The sequence below is a fragment of the Laccaria bicolor genome, genomic scaffold (genome assembly GCF_000143565.1).
Source record: "Laccaria bicolor S238N-H82 LACBIscaffold_20 genomic scaffold, whole genome shotgun sequence".
NCBI classification, from domain to species: domain Eukaryota; kingdom Fungi; phylum Basidiomycota; class Agaricomycetes; order Agaricales; family Hydnangiaceae; genus Laccaria; species Laccaria bicolor.
Genome location: NW_001889891.1, coordinates 92,615 through 107,562, shown reverse-complemented (window position 1 = coordinate 107,562; position 14,948 = coordinate 92,615). Strand labels below are relative to the sequence as shown.

At 49.0% G+C, this 14,948-nt stretch overlaps 7 protein-coding genes across 7 annotated transcripts; 4 read left to right on the top strand and 3 right to left on the bottom strand.

The window, feature by feature from the left end:
• Nucleotides 1-2,443: 2,443 nt before the first annotated feature.
• LACBIDRAFT_302127 (uncharacterized protein) lies at nucleotides 2,444-2,980 on the bottom strand (the record flags this gene model as incomplete). The annotated part of the gene is made up of 4 exons (XM_001883202.1): nucleotides 2,444-2,511; nucleotides 2,597-2,665; nucleotides 2,733-2,794; nucleotides 2,850-2,980. The coding sequence occupies 4 exons, from the start codon at nucleotides 2,978-2,980 to the stop codon at nucleotides 2,444-2,446; spliced, it is 330 nt and encodes a 109-aa protein (XP_001883237.1).
• A 1,267-nt stretch (nucleotides 2,981-4,247) lies between these two features.
• LACBIDRAFT_329113 (uncharacterized protein) lies at nucleotides 4,248-5,165 on the top strand (the record flags this gene model as incomplete). Its single annotated transcript, XM_001883301.1, has 4 exons — nucleotides 4,248-4,369; nucleotides 4,511-4,598; nucleotides 4,660-4,740; nucleotides 4,866-5,165. 4 exons carry the CDS (start codon nucleotides 4,248-4,250, stop codon nucleotides 5,163-5,165), a joined length of 591 nt encoding a protein of 196 aa, XP_001883336.1.
• Nucleotides 5,166-6,160: 995 nt separating this feature from the next.
• LACBIDRAFT_329112 (uncharacterized protein) lies at nucleotides 6,161-7,038 on the bottom strand (the record flags this gene model as incomplete). The annotated part of the gene is made up of 5 exons (XM_001883201.1): nucleotides 6,161-6,266; nucleotides 6,342-6,488; nucleotides 6,586-6,609; nucleotides 6,817-6,961; nucleotides 7,017-7,038. 5 exons carry the CDS (start codon nucleotides 7,036-7,038, stop codon nucleotides 6,161-6,163), a joined length of 444 nt encoding a protein of 147 aa, XP_001883236.1.
• Nucleotides 7,039-8,304: 1,266 nt separating this feature from the next.
• On the top strand, nucleotides 8,305-8,527 carry LACBIDRAFT_302124 (uncharacterized protein; the record flags this gene model as incomplete). Its single annotated transcript, XM_001883300.1, has 2 exons — nucleotides 8,305-8,383; nucleotides 8,439-8,527. The coding sequence occupies 2 exons, from the start codon at nucleotides 8,305-8,307 to the stop codon at nucleotides 8,525-8,527; spliced, it is 168 nt and encodes a 55-aa protein (XP_001883335.1).
• A 510-nt stretch (nucleotides 8,528-9,037) lies between these two features.
• LACBIDRAFT_329111 (uncharacterized protein) lies at nucleotides 9,038-10,102 on the top strand (the record flags this gene model as incomplete). The annotated part of the gene is made up of 4 exons (XM_001883299.1): nucleotides 9,038-9,099; nucleotides 9,237-9,683; nucleotides 9,741-9,830; nucleotides 10,009-10,102. 4 exons carry the CDS (start codon nucleotides 9,038-9,040, stop codon nucleotides 10,100-10,102), a joined length of 693 nt encoding a protein of 230 aa, XP_001883334.1.
• A 984-nt stretch (nucleotides 10,103-11,086) lies between these two features.
• Nucleotides 11,087-13,428, bottom strand: LACBIDRAFT_329110 (uncharacterized protein; the record flags this gene model as incomplete). The annotated part of the gene is made up of 9 exons (XM_001883200.1): nucleotides 11,087-11,370; nucleotides 11,409-11,496; nucleotides 11,621-11,725; nucleotides 11,780-11,839; nucleotides 11,892-12,216; nucleotides 12,430-12,630; nucleotides 12,710-12,984; nucleotides 13,033-13,066; nucleotides 13,097-13,428. The coding sequence occupies 9 exons, from the start codon at nucleotides 13,426-13,428 to the stop codon at nucleotides 11,087-11,089; spliced, it is 1,704 nt and encodes a 567-aa protein (XP_001883235.1).
• A 907-nt stretch (nucleotides 13,429-14,335) lies between these two features.
• Nucleotides 14,336-14,624, top strand: LACBIDRAFT_302120 (uncharacterized protein; the record flags this gene model as incomplete). Its single annotated transcript, XM_001883298.1, has 3 exons — nucleotides 14,336-14,352; nucleotides 14,413-14,483; nucleotides 14,539-14,624. The coding sequence occupies 3 exons, from the start codon at nucleotides 14,336-14,338 to the stop codon at nucleotides 14,622-14,624; spliced, it is 174 nt and encodes a 57-aa protein (XP_001883333.1).
• Nucleotides 14,625-14,948: the final 324 nt, after the last annotated feature.

The window sequence follows — 14,948 nt, the reverse complement described above, 5'->3', positions numbered from 1 at the left end:
AACACCAAATATGTCTGCAACATCGTCAGGAATGAAGTCATTTTCAAGGAGCCACAGAACGCGCTCCTTTAGATCTTGACTAATGTGCCGAAACACCATAGCTGAAGTGTGGCACTAGAGGGGAGAGGAAACGAGCAGATGTTCAATGTTATCTGATCCATCCAACGGCGGCGTGAAATGTCACAGCTGTGACATGTGTGACGAGCTTCACTTTCTACCATATTGCAAGTCAGAAATGACCAGTGCTCTGGATTTTTGCATGATGAGGTAGAGTAAATTGAAGGGATTCCGTAGGTACCATAATTGTATCTTCAAGCTATTTCCCCCTATGATAAAAGTCGAAAATACTATTTCCCCGCAACGTTTGATTAGATTAGTAATTGATCTGAAATCTTCGAAATCGCCAATTTAGCCCTGTCCCTGTAGACTCGAAACCAGTCTCCTTAGGGTGCTAGAGACGAAGAAACGCGAAAAGAAGAAAATGTGGAAAGAATTAGCACCCAAGGAGACTGGTCCAACATAACCGTAACGTAGTACATGGGAATTTCAAACCCAGCCGATACCCTTTTTGGGTATGATCGAGGCGCGTCATTGCGCGTCGTCATTCGCGTTCACCAAGTTTCACCTTCTCCTGCAATAAATATGGTTTTTTCACCGCTGTGCGCTAATCGAAGAACATGGCCGCGGCCACTGGGTCATCAAGACCTCGTCGTGTTGCAGTCTGACAGTACAAACCACATGAGGTCGACCGTCGTCTCCTTGCTCAGCATTGCAATGAACAGCTTGGGAGGGAACCTTTTGACTGGCAATTAGATGCCTCTGTCTCAGTTTTGTGTGGCCAAGACGTAATCCTCGATGTTGGAACAGGCAATGGGAAGACTCTGGTGTTCAGTATACCACTGCTCATGGATCCGAAGGACATCAATATGATTGTATCACCGTTGTCTGCACTTATGATAGACCAGGTAAGTCTCCTCCTTTTGAGGTTTATATTATCATACTAATAACAAATTAGGCTCGTTCCTCCACCATCCCAACTGCAGCAGTTTGCAGTGAGACAATTGCTGAGGCAGGTAGCAGGGATAGACTCTTCGAGGCACGTCCTTCTTCAATCTCTCTAGCACTGTTCCTTACCCATTTCAATAGAGCATCGTTTCAGGGAGCTTCCGTCAGGTCATCGTATCCCCGGAGATCGTCGTTTCAGCTCCATTCCGGGCAGGAGTTCTATCTAAGACTGAATTCACGGACCATCTTCGTGCAGTCTGCATCGACGAAGCTCACTGTGTTAGTCTCTGGGGTGGAAGCTTCCGTCCTGATTACGCTGAACTTGGCGTCCTTCGGGCACGTCTTCCCCCTCACGTTGTCATGATGATCGCATCTGCAACCTTGCCCGACCACATTTTGGATGACATCCGGCGCAGGCTCTCGATCACGAAGGATGCGCAGCTCGTGGCACTAAGCAATGACCGCCCAAACATTGCACAGAATGGAGAGGAAGCTGAATAAAGTGGGAGCGACACTTTGCGCATCCTTGAGCAGTGTCTCAAGCGAGAACTCCTGGAGGATGGAAGACAGTTCCTTCCCCCTATCAGGCTGAAGAACCCTCCCGAGTAAAAATCCCTCGTGTCGAAGCTTGTCCTGAAAATGGGCTGACATCCATTCCTCCACCACAACCTTTTGACGGACATGCATGGCATCTAACAACTCTTTTCCATGTGCTATGAGCATTTGAGATACTTGAGAGGAAAGACGACGATCCTTGGTGCCAAAAAGTTCAGAAATGTATCCAAAGAGGGACGTGTACCCTGCAGCAATCCTCGCCCTTTCCATCTCCTCCAAACGACTGGTTTCCAGCTTCTGCTTCTCCTCTGCAGCCCGCTGCTCCTGCAGACTCTTTTCCTTCGCAACTTCCTTGTCCTTCTCCAGCCACAGCTTGCGCGATTCGTTTCGAATTTGAGGAGTGATTGGCTGAAGAACACGGCGGGTTTTCTTTGTTGGGGGACCCGAATGATTGATGAAAGTGGGCGTTGGTGTCGCGTTTTCGTCGGTTTGGGTGTGCTTTCTGGGTGTAATGAACATTGGGAATATAACTGGGAGTGATAGTGCACGAAAAGGGGGTTAAATGGCTAGGTACACAAAGGCAACGCGAGTCGCGTCGAGATCATGCGTCTCGATCACGTCCAAAACGGGTATCGGCTGGGTTTAAAATCCCCATGTACTTCATCACGGTTATGTTGGACCAGCCGCTATTGGAGGTAATTCTATACACATTTTTTCTTTTCTCCCGTTTTACCTCCAATAGCGGCTGGTAACGAGCCTACTGTCCCTGGTTACTCAGCTCATATATCACTCATATATTATATTGCTGATGTGTTGCGAAAAATCGCGTAGTGACAAGGTTTTCGGAATCAGCTGTAAGAATTGATGAAGGTCAACATCAACATTATAGTGAACAGATTGAGTGGTATCCCTCACAGGCAACAGTCATTTCAGCACCCACTGACACCAGGCCTACATTCAGAACAGAAGCAGTGGTACAACAGTGGTAGGCAAATGAGAATTCAGGAAATGACAGAGGTTTGAGGTTAACACAGACCAGTGGAGATAGGTAAAACCTGCTGTGAGCACTCAATCTCTCCTTCCCCAGGGACTTCAAACAGATCACCTGCAAATTTGATTTTGATGAGCAATCAATGTTCACTTTGGGGCAGGAAGATTGAGATGTGGCTCACTGGTGGCTGGCATGGCTATGTCCTCTGCACCGATGGTGGAAGATGGAGTTATCAAGACGCTACTGCCATCCGCGCATTCAGACATTTAGCTGGTAGCACAAGATCATGGACTCTAACCTCAAACCGCCATAGCGTTTATTACCAGGGTGGTCGGTGCTTGTGACTTGATTGTGGAGACGCGCACTGTCCGCAAGCGATTGCGGCTGATGACTAATCGCACAGCCACTCAAAATGTGGCTAATTGGCATCCAAGCGACGTTTTCACTCTAGCATTGGTCTATGGTTGTTAAAATGACCATATAATATACTTTGAGATCTTGAATATCAATAATGTTACTTTGGATATAATTCAGACCAGTCAGAGTCACACTGTCAGTTTTTATCACCGCCCACTTTGCGCCCACTGTCATGTTTTCTGTCCCGGAAAGTAATTAACTCTAGATCAACGCCTGCATTTGGTGAGACAGGAATGCGATTGATTGTTCCCGAGTACTCCAGTGCACAACGCTGGTTTTTACTGGTTTCTTGAGCACGAAGAATTGCCTTTCTTTGTTTATTGGACTTTCTCCTTCGCTTTTTTGGACCTAGAGCCATTCAGAGTGTGATGTTGGTGAGTAATAAGTGTTTTCAGGAAGAATAACGTCTTAGCATGGAGGGTACGTCGTTTTTCGCGACACCTTGCGGGCTCGACGCGTCTTGGACACGTGTTATGTAATCCCTTAATTACAGCTGGCGCGTCAAAAATTAAAAACAACTTTTCTCCTCACCACAACTTTCCATCACTCCCATTTTTTTTCTAGTCGATTAATGGCATGCATCTCTTGGGGGTCTACAGACTATTTTTTTTATTTTTCACTGTTGAGTGTATTATCATGTCATGATGTTGCCAATGCAACGCGAATTTCAAAAATCCACTCTGAAGACCCCCTACGCATTGGAACCTAGCCCCGATATGGACAAAAATCTGGCCGAAATCTGCCGAGATGCGGCCAAAAAGCTGCCTAACCATTGATCACTGTAAATATGGGCAGTACAAACATCAACAAACATCACGCCGGCTTTGCGGACCATGCGCCTCTCCATTGATTGGGCAATTCCTCGAACTTGAGTTGAGTCAGCTGACGTCCCTCGCACAACGTTCCGAAAAGTGTTTCGGCGTCAAGTCAGCAAGCAGACGCACAAAGGACGGCCGTCAACGGTGACCGAGAAGCAAAACAATGAACACCTCTCCAGAGTGACGGAACTCAAAGGGACGAAAGGAGGATGCGCACAGTCAGCTGTGGGAAAAGGCTCTCCCAAAGCTTTCGCAGTGATCGACGACCCAACGCTAAACACATCTACGCCTTTTTCTTTTGATACCTTGCGACCCACCCAAGGGCCCCCCTCCTTTCAAAATTGTTGTTGCCAAGTCAATGCTGTCTTTGTTCGGCATGGGATCCACCCATGGCTTCAGCTCCGCCGCGAACCCCCTAGAGATTCTTACTCGACCTCCCGGTGCAATCAAAATGAAATGCGATGGCCGCTTTCGTCAACGTGTATCGATATAGTGAGATTGGGGAACTGTTGAGACTCAAAGGATGCGCGAAGACTAAGTTCATGGGATTCATCGCAAAGATGGCCGGGTGCATCAGCTCTGAGTATGTTCTTCCTTCCATTAAATTTCGTCCCCTTTCCACCTTACCTCGTTTGCCCGTTCTGTGCTGCAAACTTCACCTCCCCCTCCCACCCGTTATTCCGCATGCAGCTATTAGTCTGATATACTGATTATTCTGTGGCAGCTCCGGTCCCCTTAACTTCGTTTACGACGGCCACGCTTCGAAAGCGTACAAACCGCAAAGCACAGGTTCCAAACGTTCCATTGCAGACGTGATGGGTGTTTCCAGCTCGACGAACCTAATAAGCACTCGAAAAGCTCTACACACCATAGGGTTATTGGCGTCCTCCCGATCATAAGCGCACGCTTCAGTCGAAGAGCTGGAGAGCAGGGATAACGGCCATCTCTCCTTCGGTAAGTTATCGTTTTTGCGTTCCTCAATCATTCATACCCTTCTCCCTTCCTCCACCTCTGAATTCCTTATCGCCTCGCATACATTCGATTTTTTGCCTCGCTGATTGCCCCCATCCGTTACACAGGTCCTGTTTCATAAAACCAATGCAAGCCCCACTTCGACGATCGTACCGCCTTTCCTAGGTCCACCATGGCTCGCACGACCCGGCCACTTGCATCCCTTCGTCCATCGACTCACGAAGGGACCTCACACGTACATTGATCATCTGATCTGTTGCGCCCCTCTACTCGTTGCCCTGAACTTATCAGTTACCCGATTCCCGACGCTATGTGTCGTTACATACATGGTATATCACCCAACAGCCGCAATGTCTGCCCGTGAGACCAGCAAAACATTGTCTCTGGATGCAGCGTTCACCGTGTAGATTCTCCGTCGTGCGTATCCATCCACAGCTCGTCGTCGCCATTGACTGCCGCAACATCGCAAATACAAATGTACCCATCGCTGATGGGCTCTTTTAAGTTTGAATTAGACGTGATTGACTATAGTTACTGACACCTGCCTTCTTCTCGTTCAGCAGATCGGGTTTGAGTCGAAGAATTGGAACGGCCTCAATATGCACGCGGCCTGTCGGCAAAGCCAGGACATTTGAACTGCTACTTGCAACGGAGCGATAACGTATAACCACAACACTCTTCCAGGTTGACTCCGTAGCTTGACGGACTGATATGTACCCAAATTATACCAAGAACTGGTACAATGTCAATCATAATTGCATTATCTCCCAGAACATGAACAAGCACTCGTTAAACCTGCTACTACTTCCTACTTTCACAGCCAATTACAGGCAGTACATACAGACCTCCTTTGCCTGAGGCATTTCACGCCAAAGGACGCAAACGTACAATTCTGGTGTCGACGATGCCAAGAGTCGGGAATGTGGGATACAGCGGCAGGTAGGTGAAGAACTGGGTTTACGGCCGTACAGCGCGCTTGACCAAAAGTGATTGGAAGCGGTGCAAGTATATGCGACCTACGTCCGCGTCATAGAGAAGAGGGTGGGGTGGGTAGAGGTAGGTGTCTAGGAGATCTCGCTGCACAGAGAGAAGGTTGCGAGGATCAAGTTCCTAAGAAGAAGCGGCTCATAGGAAGGAAGGTGAGCGGAAGTGGATTGGTAAATCTTTTTGAGAGGGGTTATAACTCACTCATACGAACGGCGCACTGTCCTTGCCCTATGCGCCTCAGGATCCTCAGCCAACGCATCACCTCCAAGGTAGTCCTAAACGACAGCCTGAATCCCTCTCAGTTGGGGTGGTCACGTCGACTTGCACGAGGATCCAAGCTCGTAGGAAGAGTCGAATGAAAGGGCATGTGTCGTCGCCCTTTGGGTCCGAGAGAGGAGGGGAGCCTATGTAACGACTATCCGTCAGGACTCTCCGAACGGCCCATGTACATGGACCCAGCGACGTGTTCTAGTTCCTCTAGGTTGGACTTGTTCGCAACCAGGTTGTGAGTGCACCAAGACCTATCATCAAAATTGATCTGTCTAAGTAGGCAGAAAAAGAGCGCGATGGAGGCCAAGGGGGATGGCAGTACTTACGAAGGTCGGTGTATGCGCGAGTAATCCGGGTTCGTTGAAGTCTGACGTCCTTGATGAAGAAGACAACCCCTGAGCTCGTAGCTAGAACCGTGAGCTACCGTGAGTCGGCGATCAGATACGCGGACGTCGACTTGGCTTGGCCCGTCTCTAGGCGCTTGTCACTCTGAGCGACATATTCCTGCTGATGAACGTCCTCGCTGGGCATGAAGAAGACTATAACGAAAGATTCTCTGGAGTTACTCACGAGTATGAAGTCGGGGTCAACTCACTGAAAACCCAACCTCATAATACCCTGGCCACCAACGAAATCCTTCAAGTGGTCCAATCGTTCTGTCGTAGCCGGCTTTTCCTTTGACATTCTTTAAGTCGTTAACCTCCCTTTCATGCGCCGATTTCATCAGAGGGCTTGTCAAGTCTTGGAGAATGCAACGAGGACGGACGAGGCTTTGGCGAAGTCGACAGTCGACCAACTTACGCGTGACCCTCGTCCGGTTCGTCATGGATCTGTCGGAGCTGGATGGCGGTTGCGGTAGTAAAAAATCCAGGAGAGCGCATTAGCGAGAACTCGGGGTTGAACAAAGAGCCAACAGGCTTGCGCCGTAAGATCTTAACGTTGACGCCTGGTTGCGCAATATGTTAGCAACATGTTGAAATAGCTAAAGGCGTAGTACTCACTTGATAGTAAGAGCTCGTCCATGACCATCCGCTGCGCCTGCTACACCTAAATGTTCATTCAGTGTCTTTTGAGGCTGGCTGGCTGAAGTTTGTTGCGATTGCGCGGTTGGAGGTGATGATTCTGGGCCACTGGCGCTCGGATGTTTCCTCGTAACGCCCAGCTTCATCCTTTGGATGCCTGGGTTATACGAATTGCGATTTCTGTAGAGAGACCGTCAAAAACCGGGAATGATCCAGTGCAGCATAAGTACTCACGAGATACAAACTTCCCGTCCAATTATGAGTAAAGACACAGTGCACGGTTTGGATTATCTCAAAGGACCTGATACTAGGTGTCATGATAATGAGCGACAGAACGGATGACGAAATACCGAAGGACTCTTTACCGGTCTTATGCCAATGCATGGGTTTTCATGAGAGGGAAGTGCGGCAGACGTGAGCGGCTGGGCTCAACGAAGTTAAAGCCTTATGGAATACGTATTCGAAGAATACGCTACTGGATCGGATATTGGTATTGTCCCAGAAATGAGATGAAGCACCAGACGAAGGACGATCGCGTAGAACGGAAGAGGCGGACTTGACAACGCGTCCGCGTCATGAGTCATATTTGTTCCAAACAGTTCTTGACCACCATCGCGCGCATCATGCCTTGACGTCGACCAAGACCAAACCAAGACACATCCAACGCATCGCAGGGATTACGGGACCGCCGGTTATCCCTTTCATTGGCTTTGCACCAGATTAGCTCGAGGCCATTTGATAGCTGAAGCTGGGTTGGATAACTCTGAGGTGCCTTTGCCACCTATGCCGCCAGTTTCGCTTTCTAATGTTCCCTGAAGCCCTGCAACGCTATCGTGCAGTTTCCCCTCACAGATATGCTGCTCCGGCGGCACTGACTTGAGCTTCTCTGTTAATTTGCAACTCGCCATATCCGAAGCAGGATGTTCAACGTTAACTCACGCCTTCTCAACTCTCATATTCGCCATTTGATGTCCCCTTTGTGCAAGAAGAGGATCCACTACTGTGCTCTGTCGAACACTCATCACCACCATCCACTTACGAGGCTACGGTTGCCGACCACCCAGCAGCCGCAGACCAGTCGGAACTCCAGCCACCCGGGTCCATTGACCATCTTTCAGCGCGAATCACCACCGCGTTTGACCACCTCCCTTCTTCTTTCGAAGTCTTTGCCAGGACAGGCGAACGACACCTTCAGTATCCTCTCTCATCGTCGTTTGATTGTCATACGTGCCTTGAAATCAACAGAAATCATCCGCGATCTTTGAGGATGTCCGGCTCATTGAGCCAGTTTCATTTACGCGAAACGTCCAAACTTCTCCAGAGAGAAACCGGAGATCAGCTCACTAGTGAGTATGCACCTCCTTCTCATGCTAATCCTGTGATTAATGAATCGACCGATAGCTATCTCTTGTACTATGTCTCAAGAGGACCTATCTCTCCAAGCCCCAGTTGGCTTCTTCGGGAAATTCATGCAATATTCAATCTTCTAGGCCTCGTCCAGCCGCATGGAATCACAGTTGCCCAACTTCTTCTGGCCTGATTTTCTTCCCCACTCTCCACCAGCGCTACTGCTTGACGCCTCTTGGACAACAATATCAAAGCCATATGACGTATGTCAGGCGTGTGTCTGCGTTCTGTTATGATTCCTCTTCTTTCCGCTCCGGAATTGATAGCAGTGTTCAGGACCGATGACATTTCAGGCACGGGCGGTTGACCACCTACATAACCAGTATTCCGAGCTTAACTTGTCTCCCACCTTTGTTTAAATAGAGGGACTCGGTTTCGACTTCGCGATCGCCTTGATGATGGCTATCTAGACGCGCGTTACGCTCGTTTCATCCGCCAGTTGTTTCCACGACGCAGGTCCCCGCCGCGTGGTATGCTTCGGAGAGTCTGCTCTCCTTCTCGTCCACATCAACGCAACTAGGAGTGGACTGACATTTGGTACGTTCTTGCATTGTCAAAGGCTTAGGTTATCTCACCGACGCGCGCTTAACAGCATGTCGGGCTCCACCTCACCTTATTTCCCTCATTTCCTTTGGGAGTTCTGTCCGTCGCATGTGTACGTCGACGACAACCTTCAATCATACCTGTCTTAAATCTCTACAACGGAACTGGTAAACCTACAAACAAACAACGTGTTCACATATACGATGTGTAAGATAACGAATTAAACGAAGCATACGAGATACCAAGTAGCCATATGCATGGGACCATATTTGAAGACTTCAACTCTGGCTTTCTTGATGTCGAGACCCAGAAAATCTTCAAAGAAGCCGAGCAAAGCTTCACGAAGCTTGAGCCTGATGCTCGGTCGGTGGTGACCGATCTTCTGGACCGAACTGTGTGGAGCGAGGAAAACACCAAGCGATCCATACCATTCAATCGACGGGATGTCGAGATCTTGCACAAATACTTTGTCTTTCTTCGTTTCTGCAACAGCGCAGCGTACCGTCAGATGGTTGTCAGCTTTCAGATGTCAGGCTACGAGGGGCCCAAAGACGGACTAAACTTCAATCTTTATAAACCATCCGTCGCCAAGCACCGCAAGCGACTTATTTTGCATGGGTTCATTGATTTTTTGGAGCATTCTTGGGCAAATGGCTTGATACGGTCGTTTTCAGACGAACGGTTGCCTATAGGGTGGTGTGTGGATACTTTTTAAGACGATGGACCTCTATTGCTGGCGCTTATGCGAAGCAGTGCTCTGCGTTGGCATTGCTTGCGAGACCAGGAGGTCGTTCTTGCAGATTGCTGTTTTGGTAGTCGGGATGAGGGATTCGACGAGGATCCGTGAGTTGACCGTTTTTTTTTTCAAAGTGCTGATGAAGATCTGACATTGTCGTTATATTCATCAGGGAATGCTGTGATCTCTTTTTCCCCGTCTTCCCAACCCTTGCTCTTTACATTCTCGGCACAGGCGTCAGACGTCCATCTCCGAAATGCCATGATCCTACAAACTTACCCACAGTTCCTTTACTTCTCTCTCCGGACTGTTGCATTTTCCATATCATCGTATGCCGAGTTTCGGTGGATCCAAGAGCATCAGGACTATAGCCGCTTGAAGCAACGATGTCGACGAAAGTTTCTGCAGGAGACAGTCACCAAGACTCTGGTCGTGAAAGGGTTTGTGATTTTGACTGATCTCTTGCGCCGAAGAATTGGACAGGCATCAATATGTACGCGAGCCGTCGTCAAACCCAGGACATTCGAATACGTTACTTGCAGTGGAACGATTTCGTATAATCATAAAACTTACCAGTTTGACTCCGTAGCTCAACCGTAGCTTGACCGATTGATACTCAAATTACTAGCACAACGTCAATCGCAATTTCGTTATCTCCCAGAACATCACGGGCACTCATTGATTGCTATCACTTCCTATTTTCACGACAATTTACGAGGTAGTACCTACATACCTTCCTCTTCCTGAGGCATTTCGCGCCCAAGGACGCAGACGTGACGGTTCTCGCGTTGATGATGCCAAGAATCAGGAATGCGGGATACAGGCGAAGAACTCGGTTTACGGCCGTGCAGCGGGCCCAACCAAAAGTGATTGGAAGCCGTGCAAGTATACGTGACCTACGTCCGTGTCATGGAGCAGAGGGTGCGGTGGGTAGAGGTATGTGTATCTAAGAGATCTCGCAGCACAGAGAGGAGGTTGCGAGGATGAAGCGGCTCAGAGGAGGAGGGTGAGGGTAAGTGGGTAAGTTCGTACTATGTACTGTCGCTTTCGAAAGAGGTGGGGGATAGAACGAACTTGGACGCGTTGGTGAAATTAGAATTTATTGAATTGGCTAAAAATGTGTGAGTGGGGAAGGATGAGTTCCCCGCGGTGTGAAAAATAGACGTAAAGACTTAAGGTGAATGGTTGCGCTGTACCTATAATTTGTCCATCAAGAAGCGAATAAGAAGTAATCGTGAAGCTACGGATACATATACTTCCAGCTGAAGAATTTTGAGCAATGTACCGTGTCTACGCCCGTTGCCATATTCGGGTGGCGATTCGGAAGCCCAAAGCATCTCCTCAAGCCATCGATGATGTGCCGTCAACATAGGGAGATGGCGCGATTTAGTTCCAGGGCATCGCAGGAAGAACAATGTTTGCCAAGAGACTGACTCTCTTCTTCACACCCCATCATCTTGCGGGTAAGGCTCGTCGATTCAGGGGTCGCGAATCCTCGCGCGTGTAGCCTGGTGATATTGCGAATGTGGAGGGGGACTTGGCAACCAGATGTGTATCCCGTTGCCGGAAGTTCCTCGATGACCTTGGAGAGCCCAAAGTCGGTGATGATCGCATACACATGCTCATCGATCGGAATGTTTCCTTTTTCTGAGTTGGGGGTCAGCAGGGAGGACGAGAGGACGAACGAAGAGGCCTGACTCCTTTCGAGTCCCCATGGACGATGGTAGGTCTGATTGTATGGGGATAGGCAATGGCAGAAGCAACCTGGGCGAGCTACAACAACAAGAGTCAGATCATGAAACGAAAGTCAGTGGATGATTTGAAATACGCAACAAGTCTTGATCGGTTCACGCAGGGGAAATGCTTCAGATAGTTGCAAAGCGTCCCATGTTCGCACCAAGACGATACCATGCCAACGCGCTGTGAAAGATGCACTATCCCAAACAGCTGCGACACATTGCGATGACATAACGATGCCAAGCAATAACCTCTGCTTAAGTCGCTAACAAAGCATCCTTTCAGCTCAAAACATTCAAGCAACAGACGTATTCCATACCTTGATGAGCTTCTCTCGAACATTTTGTACCATGACTTGACGCAGGACCTTGATAGCAACCTGAATGATATCGTGAGCTAACCTTGCAACACAACACCACAAAGAAACTGACCGACCGTGGCCGTCTCTCAATCGGATCGTTCCAAGTACCTTTCCGTACGTCAGAGAACGTTCCATGAGCGACAGCCGCCTCTCCCTTCACAACTTCGTCGGAAAGATCAGTCAAAATCACAGACCCTTTCACGACCAAAGTCTTGGTGACCGTCTCTTGCAAAAACTTTTGTCGACATCGTTGCTTCAAGCGGCTATGGTCCTGATGCTCTTGGATCCGCCCGAATTCGTCGTACGATGATATGGAAAGTGCAACAGTCCGGAGGGAAGAGAAGTAGAGGAAATGTAGGTAGGTTATGAGGATCGTGGCATTCGGAGATGGACATCTGACGCAGATTCCAAGCCAACGTCTATCCAGCGGGTTGATCGGCCAGTGTGGTGATAGGTGGAGGTTGATGAACAATGTTCATTCGCCATGCCGAGAATGTAAAGAGCAAGAGTCGGGAAGACGGGGAAAAACAGATCACAGCATTCCCTGATGAATGCAACGACAACGTCAGATCTTCGTATGCACTTTGAGAGAAAAAGGGTTTACTCACGGATCCTCGTCGAACCCCGCGTCCAGATTATTGAAACAGCAATCTGCAAGAATGAACGGGCCATATGGGCCGTCTGCCGTTCGGTCGATGACGGGGAGGTGGGCGCCTTGTGGGAGGTGGTCAAAAGCGGTGGCGATTGCTGGGTCAATGGACCCAGGTGGCCGACTGGTCTGCGGCTGCTGGGTAGCCGGCAACCGTAGCCTCGTAAGTGGATGGTGGTGAGGAGTGTTCGGCAGAGAACAGTGGTGGGTCCTCTTCTTGCACAACGGGGACGACGCACAAGGATAATTGGTCGTCGCGAATCTGGCAGCAACACCACGGCATCAAATGACGAACACGAGAGCTGAGAGGACGTGAGGTAACGCTGAATCCTGCTTCGGATATGTTGGGCTGGAAGGAATAGAGAAGCTCAAGTAATTGGAGCTCCGTGTTGCGGGTGAAGGATGGCGGCTGCTCTGGATGAAGCCGCATGTCTGCGAGGTGAGACCGCACGATATTGCGACCAGAATTGCAGCTGAACCGCCATGGAGTAGCACGCTGCAGGGCTTGAGGGAACTATATAAGATTAGAATGCGAAACTGGCGGCAGAGATCGCAAACGCACCTCAGAGTCATCCAACCCAACAAACGGCCTCAGGCTAACTCGAAGAGGCATTTAATGATCGTACTGCGAGGTATTGAGAATGCAAAGGCAATGACAGGGATAGCTGGCGGTGCGACGTATTGGATCTGTCTTGAGCGACGTCAAGGCATGATAGTGGTCCATGACGCGTTGGGCGTTGATCTTGCGTTGGTCACGACCCTCACCTCTCCTCTTTTGCTCTACGCGATTGACCTTCGTCTGGTGCTTCATTTCATCTCTGGGACAATAACAATATGCGATCCAGTAGCGTATTTTCTGCCCTCTATCAATGTATCTCTTATTAATCTTTTCGTTAATCCTCAGATCTCGGCGTCGACTTTGCACCTCATCACTCTTTCGCCTTAATGCGGCGTGCATAGATGACTGCCATCACCCATCCACGACTTTCCTGTCTACGCCCGATCTTCGAATACGCATTCCATAAAGCTACAACTTCGTTTGGCCCAGCCGCTCACGTTTGTCGCACTTCCTTCTCGTGAAAACCCATGAATTGGCATAAGAACGGTAAAGATTTCTTTGTTATCTCGTTATCCGTTCTCCTGCTCATTATTATGACACCTAGTATCACCTCCTTTGGGATAATGCAAACCGTGCAATGTGTTATTAACTCATGATTGGACGAGAACTTTGTATTTCGTCAGTACTTATGCTGCTGGCAACCATCTGTATGGATCATTGCCGATTTCTGACCGTGACAGTCTCTCTTTACAGAGATCACAATCCGCATCCAAAGGACGAAGGTGGGCGTTACGAGGAAATATCCGAGCGCCAGTGGCCCAGAATGATCACCTCCAACCTTGCAACTGCAATGAACTTTATCCGCCCTCAAGCGCCACTGAACGAACATTAAGGTGTAGCAAGTGCAGCGGATGGTCATGGACGAACTCGTACTATCAAGTGAGTACTATGCCTTTGGTTATTTCAATATGTTGCTAACATATCGTTCAACCAGGCTTCAATGTAAAGCTCTTACGGGGCAAGCCTCTTGGCTCTTTTTTCAACCCCGAGTTCTAGCTGATGCGCTTTCCTGGATTTTTCACTACCGCAACAGCCATCCACATGACGAACCGGAGGGTCACGCGTTGAAGCGACGGAAGTTGGTCGAATGTCGACTTCGCCAAAGCCTCGTTTGTCGTTATTGCATTCTCCAAGACTTGACAAACCCTGTGATGGAATCGGCGCATGAAAGGGAGGTTAATGACTTAAAGAATATCAAAGGAAAAGCCGGGTAGTCTTGAAGGATTTCGTTGGTGGCAAGGATATCATGAGGTTGGCTTATCAGTGAGTTCACCCCGATCCCATCCTCGTGAGTAATTCCAGATGGCTGATCTATCATTATAGTCTTTCATGCCCAGCGAAGACTCATCAGCAGGAAAATGTCGCTCAGAGTAACAAGCGCCTAAAGTTTATCAGTAAGTGTTTCTTCTTCCTTTCTTTACCTGTTTACACTCTAACTTCCTGTGTCAGCGGGCCAAGCCAAGGGCGTATCTGATCACCAACTCACTGTGCTGGCGACAAGCTCGAGGACGCCGGAATCGTTGAATTTAGCTTAACGACTCGCGCATATAACGACTTTCGTAAGTACCGCCATCCCCCATGGCCTCCATCGTGCTCTCTTTTTGCCTACTTACACGACCAATTTCGATAGTAGGTCTTGATGCACTCACAACCTGGTTGCGAACAAGTCCGACCTAGAGGAATAAGCATACATACATCGGCGCGTTTAAAGAATTCTGATCGATACTTGTTACATAGGCTCCCTCCCCTCTCGGACCCAAAGGGCGACGACGCATGCCCCTTCATTCGACTCTTCCTATTCGAGCTTGGATCCTCTTGCAAGTCGACGTGATCACCACAAATGAGAGGGGTTTAGACTG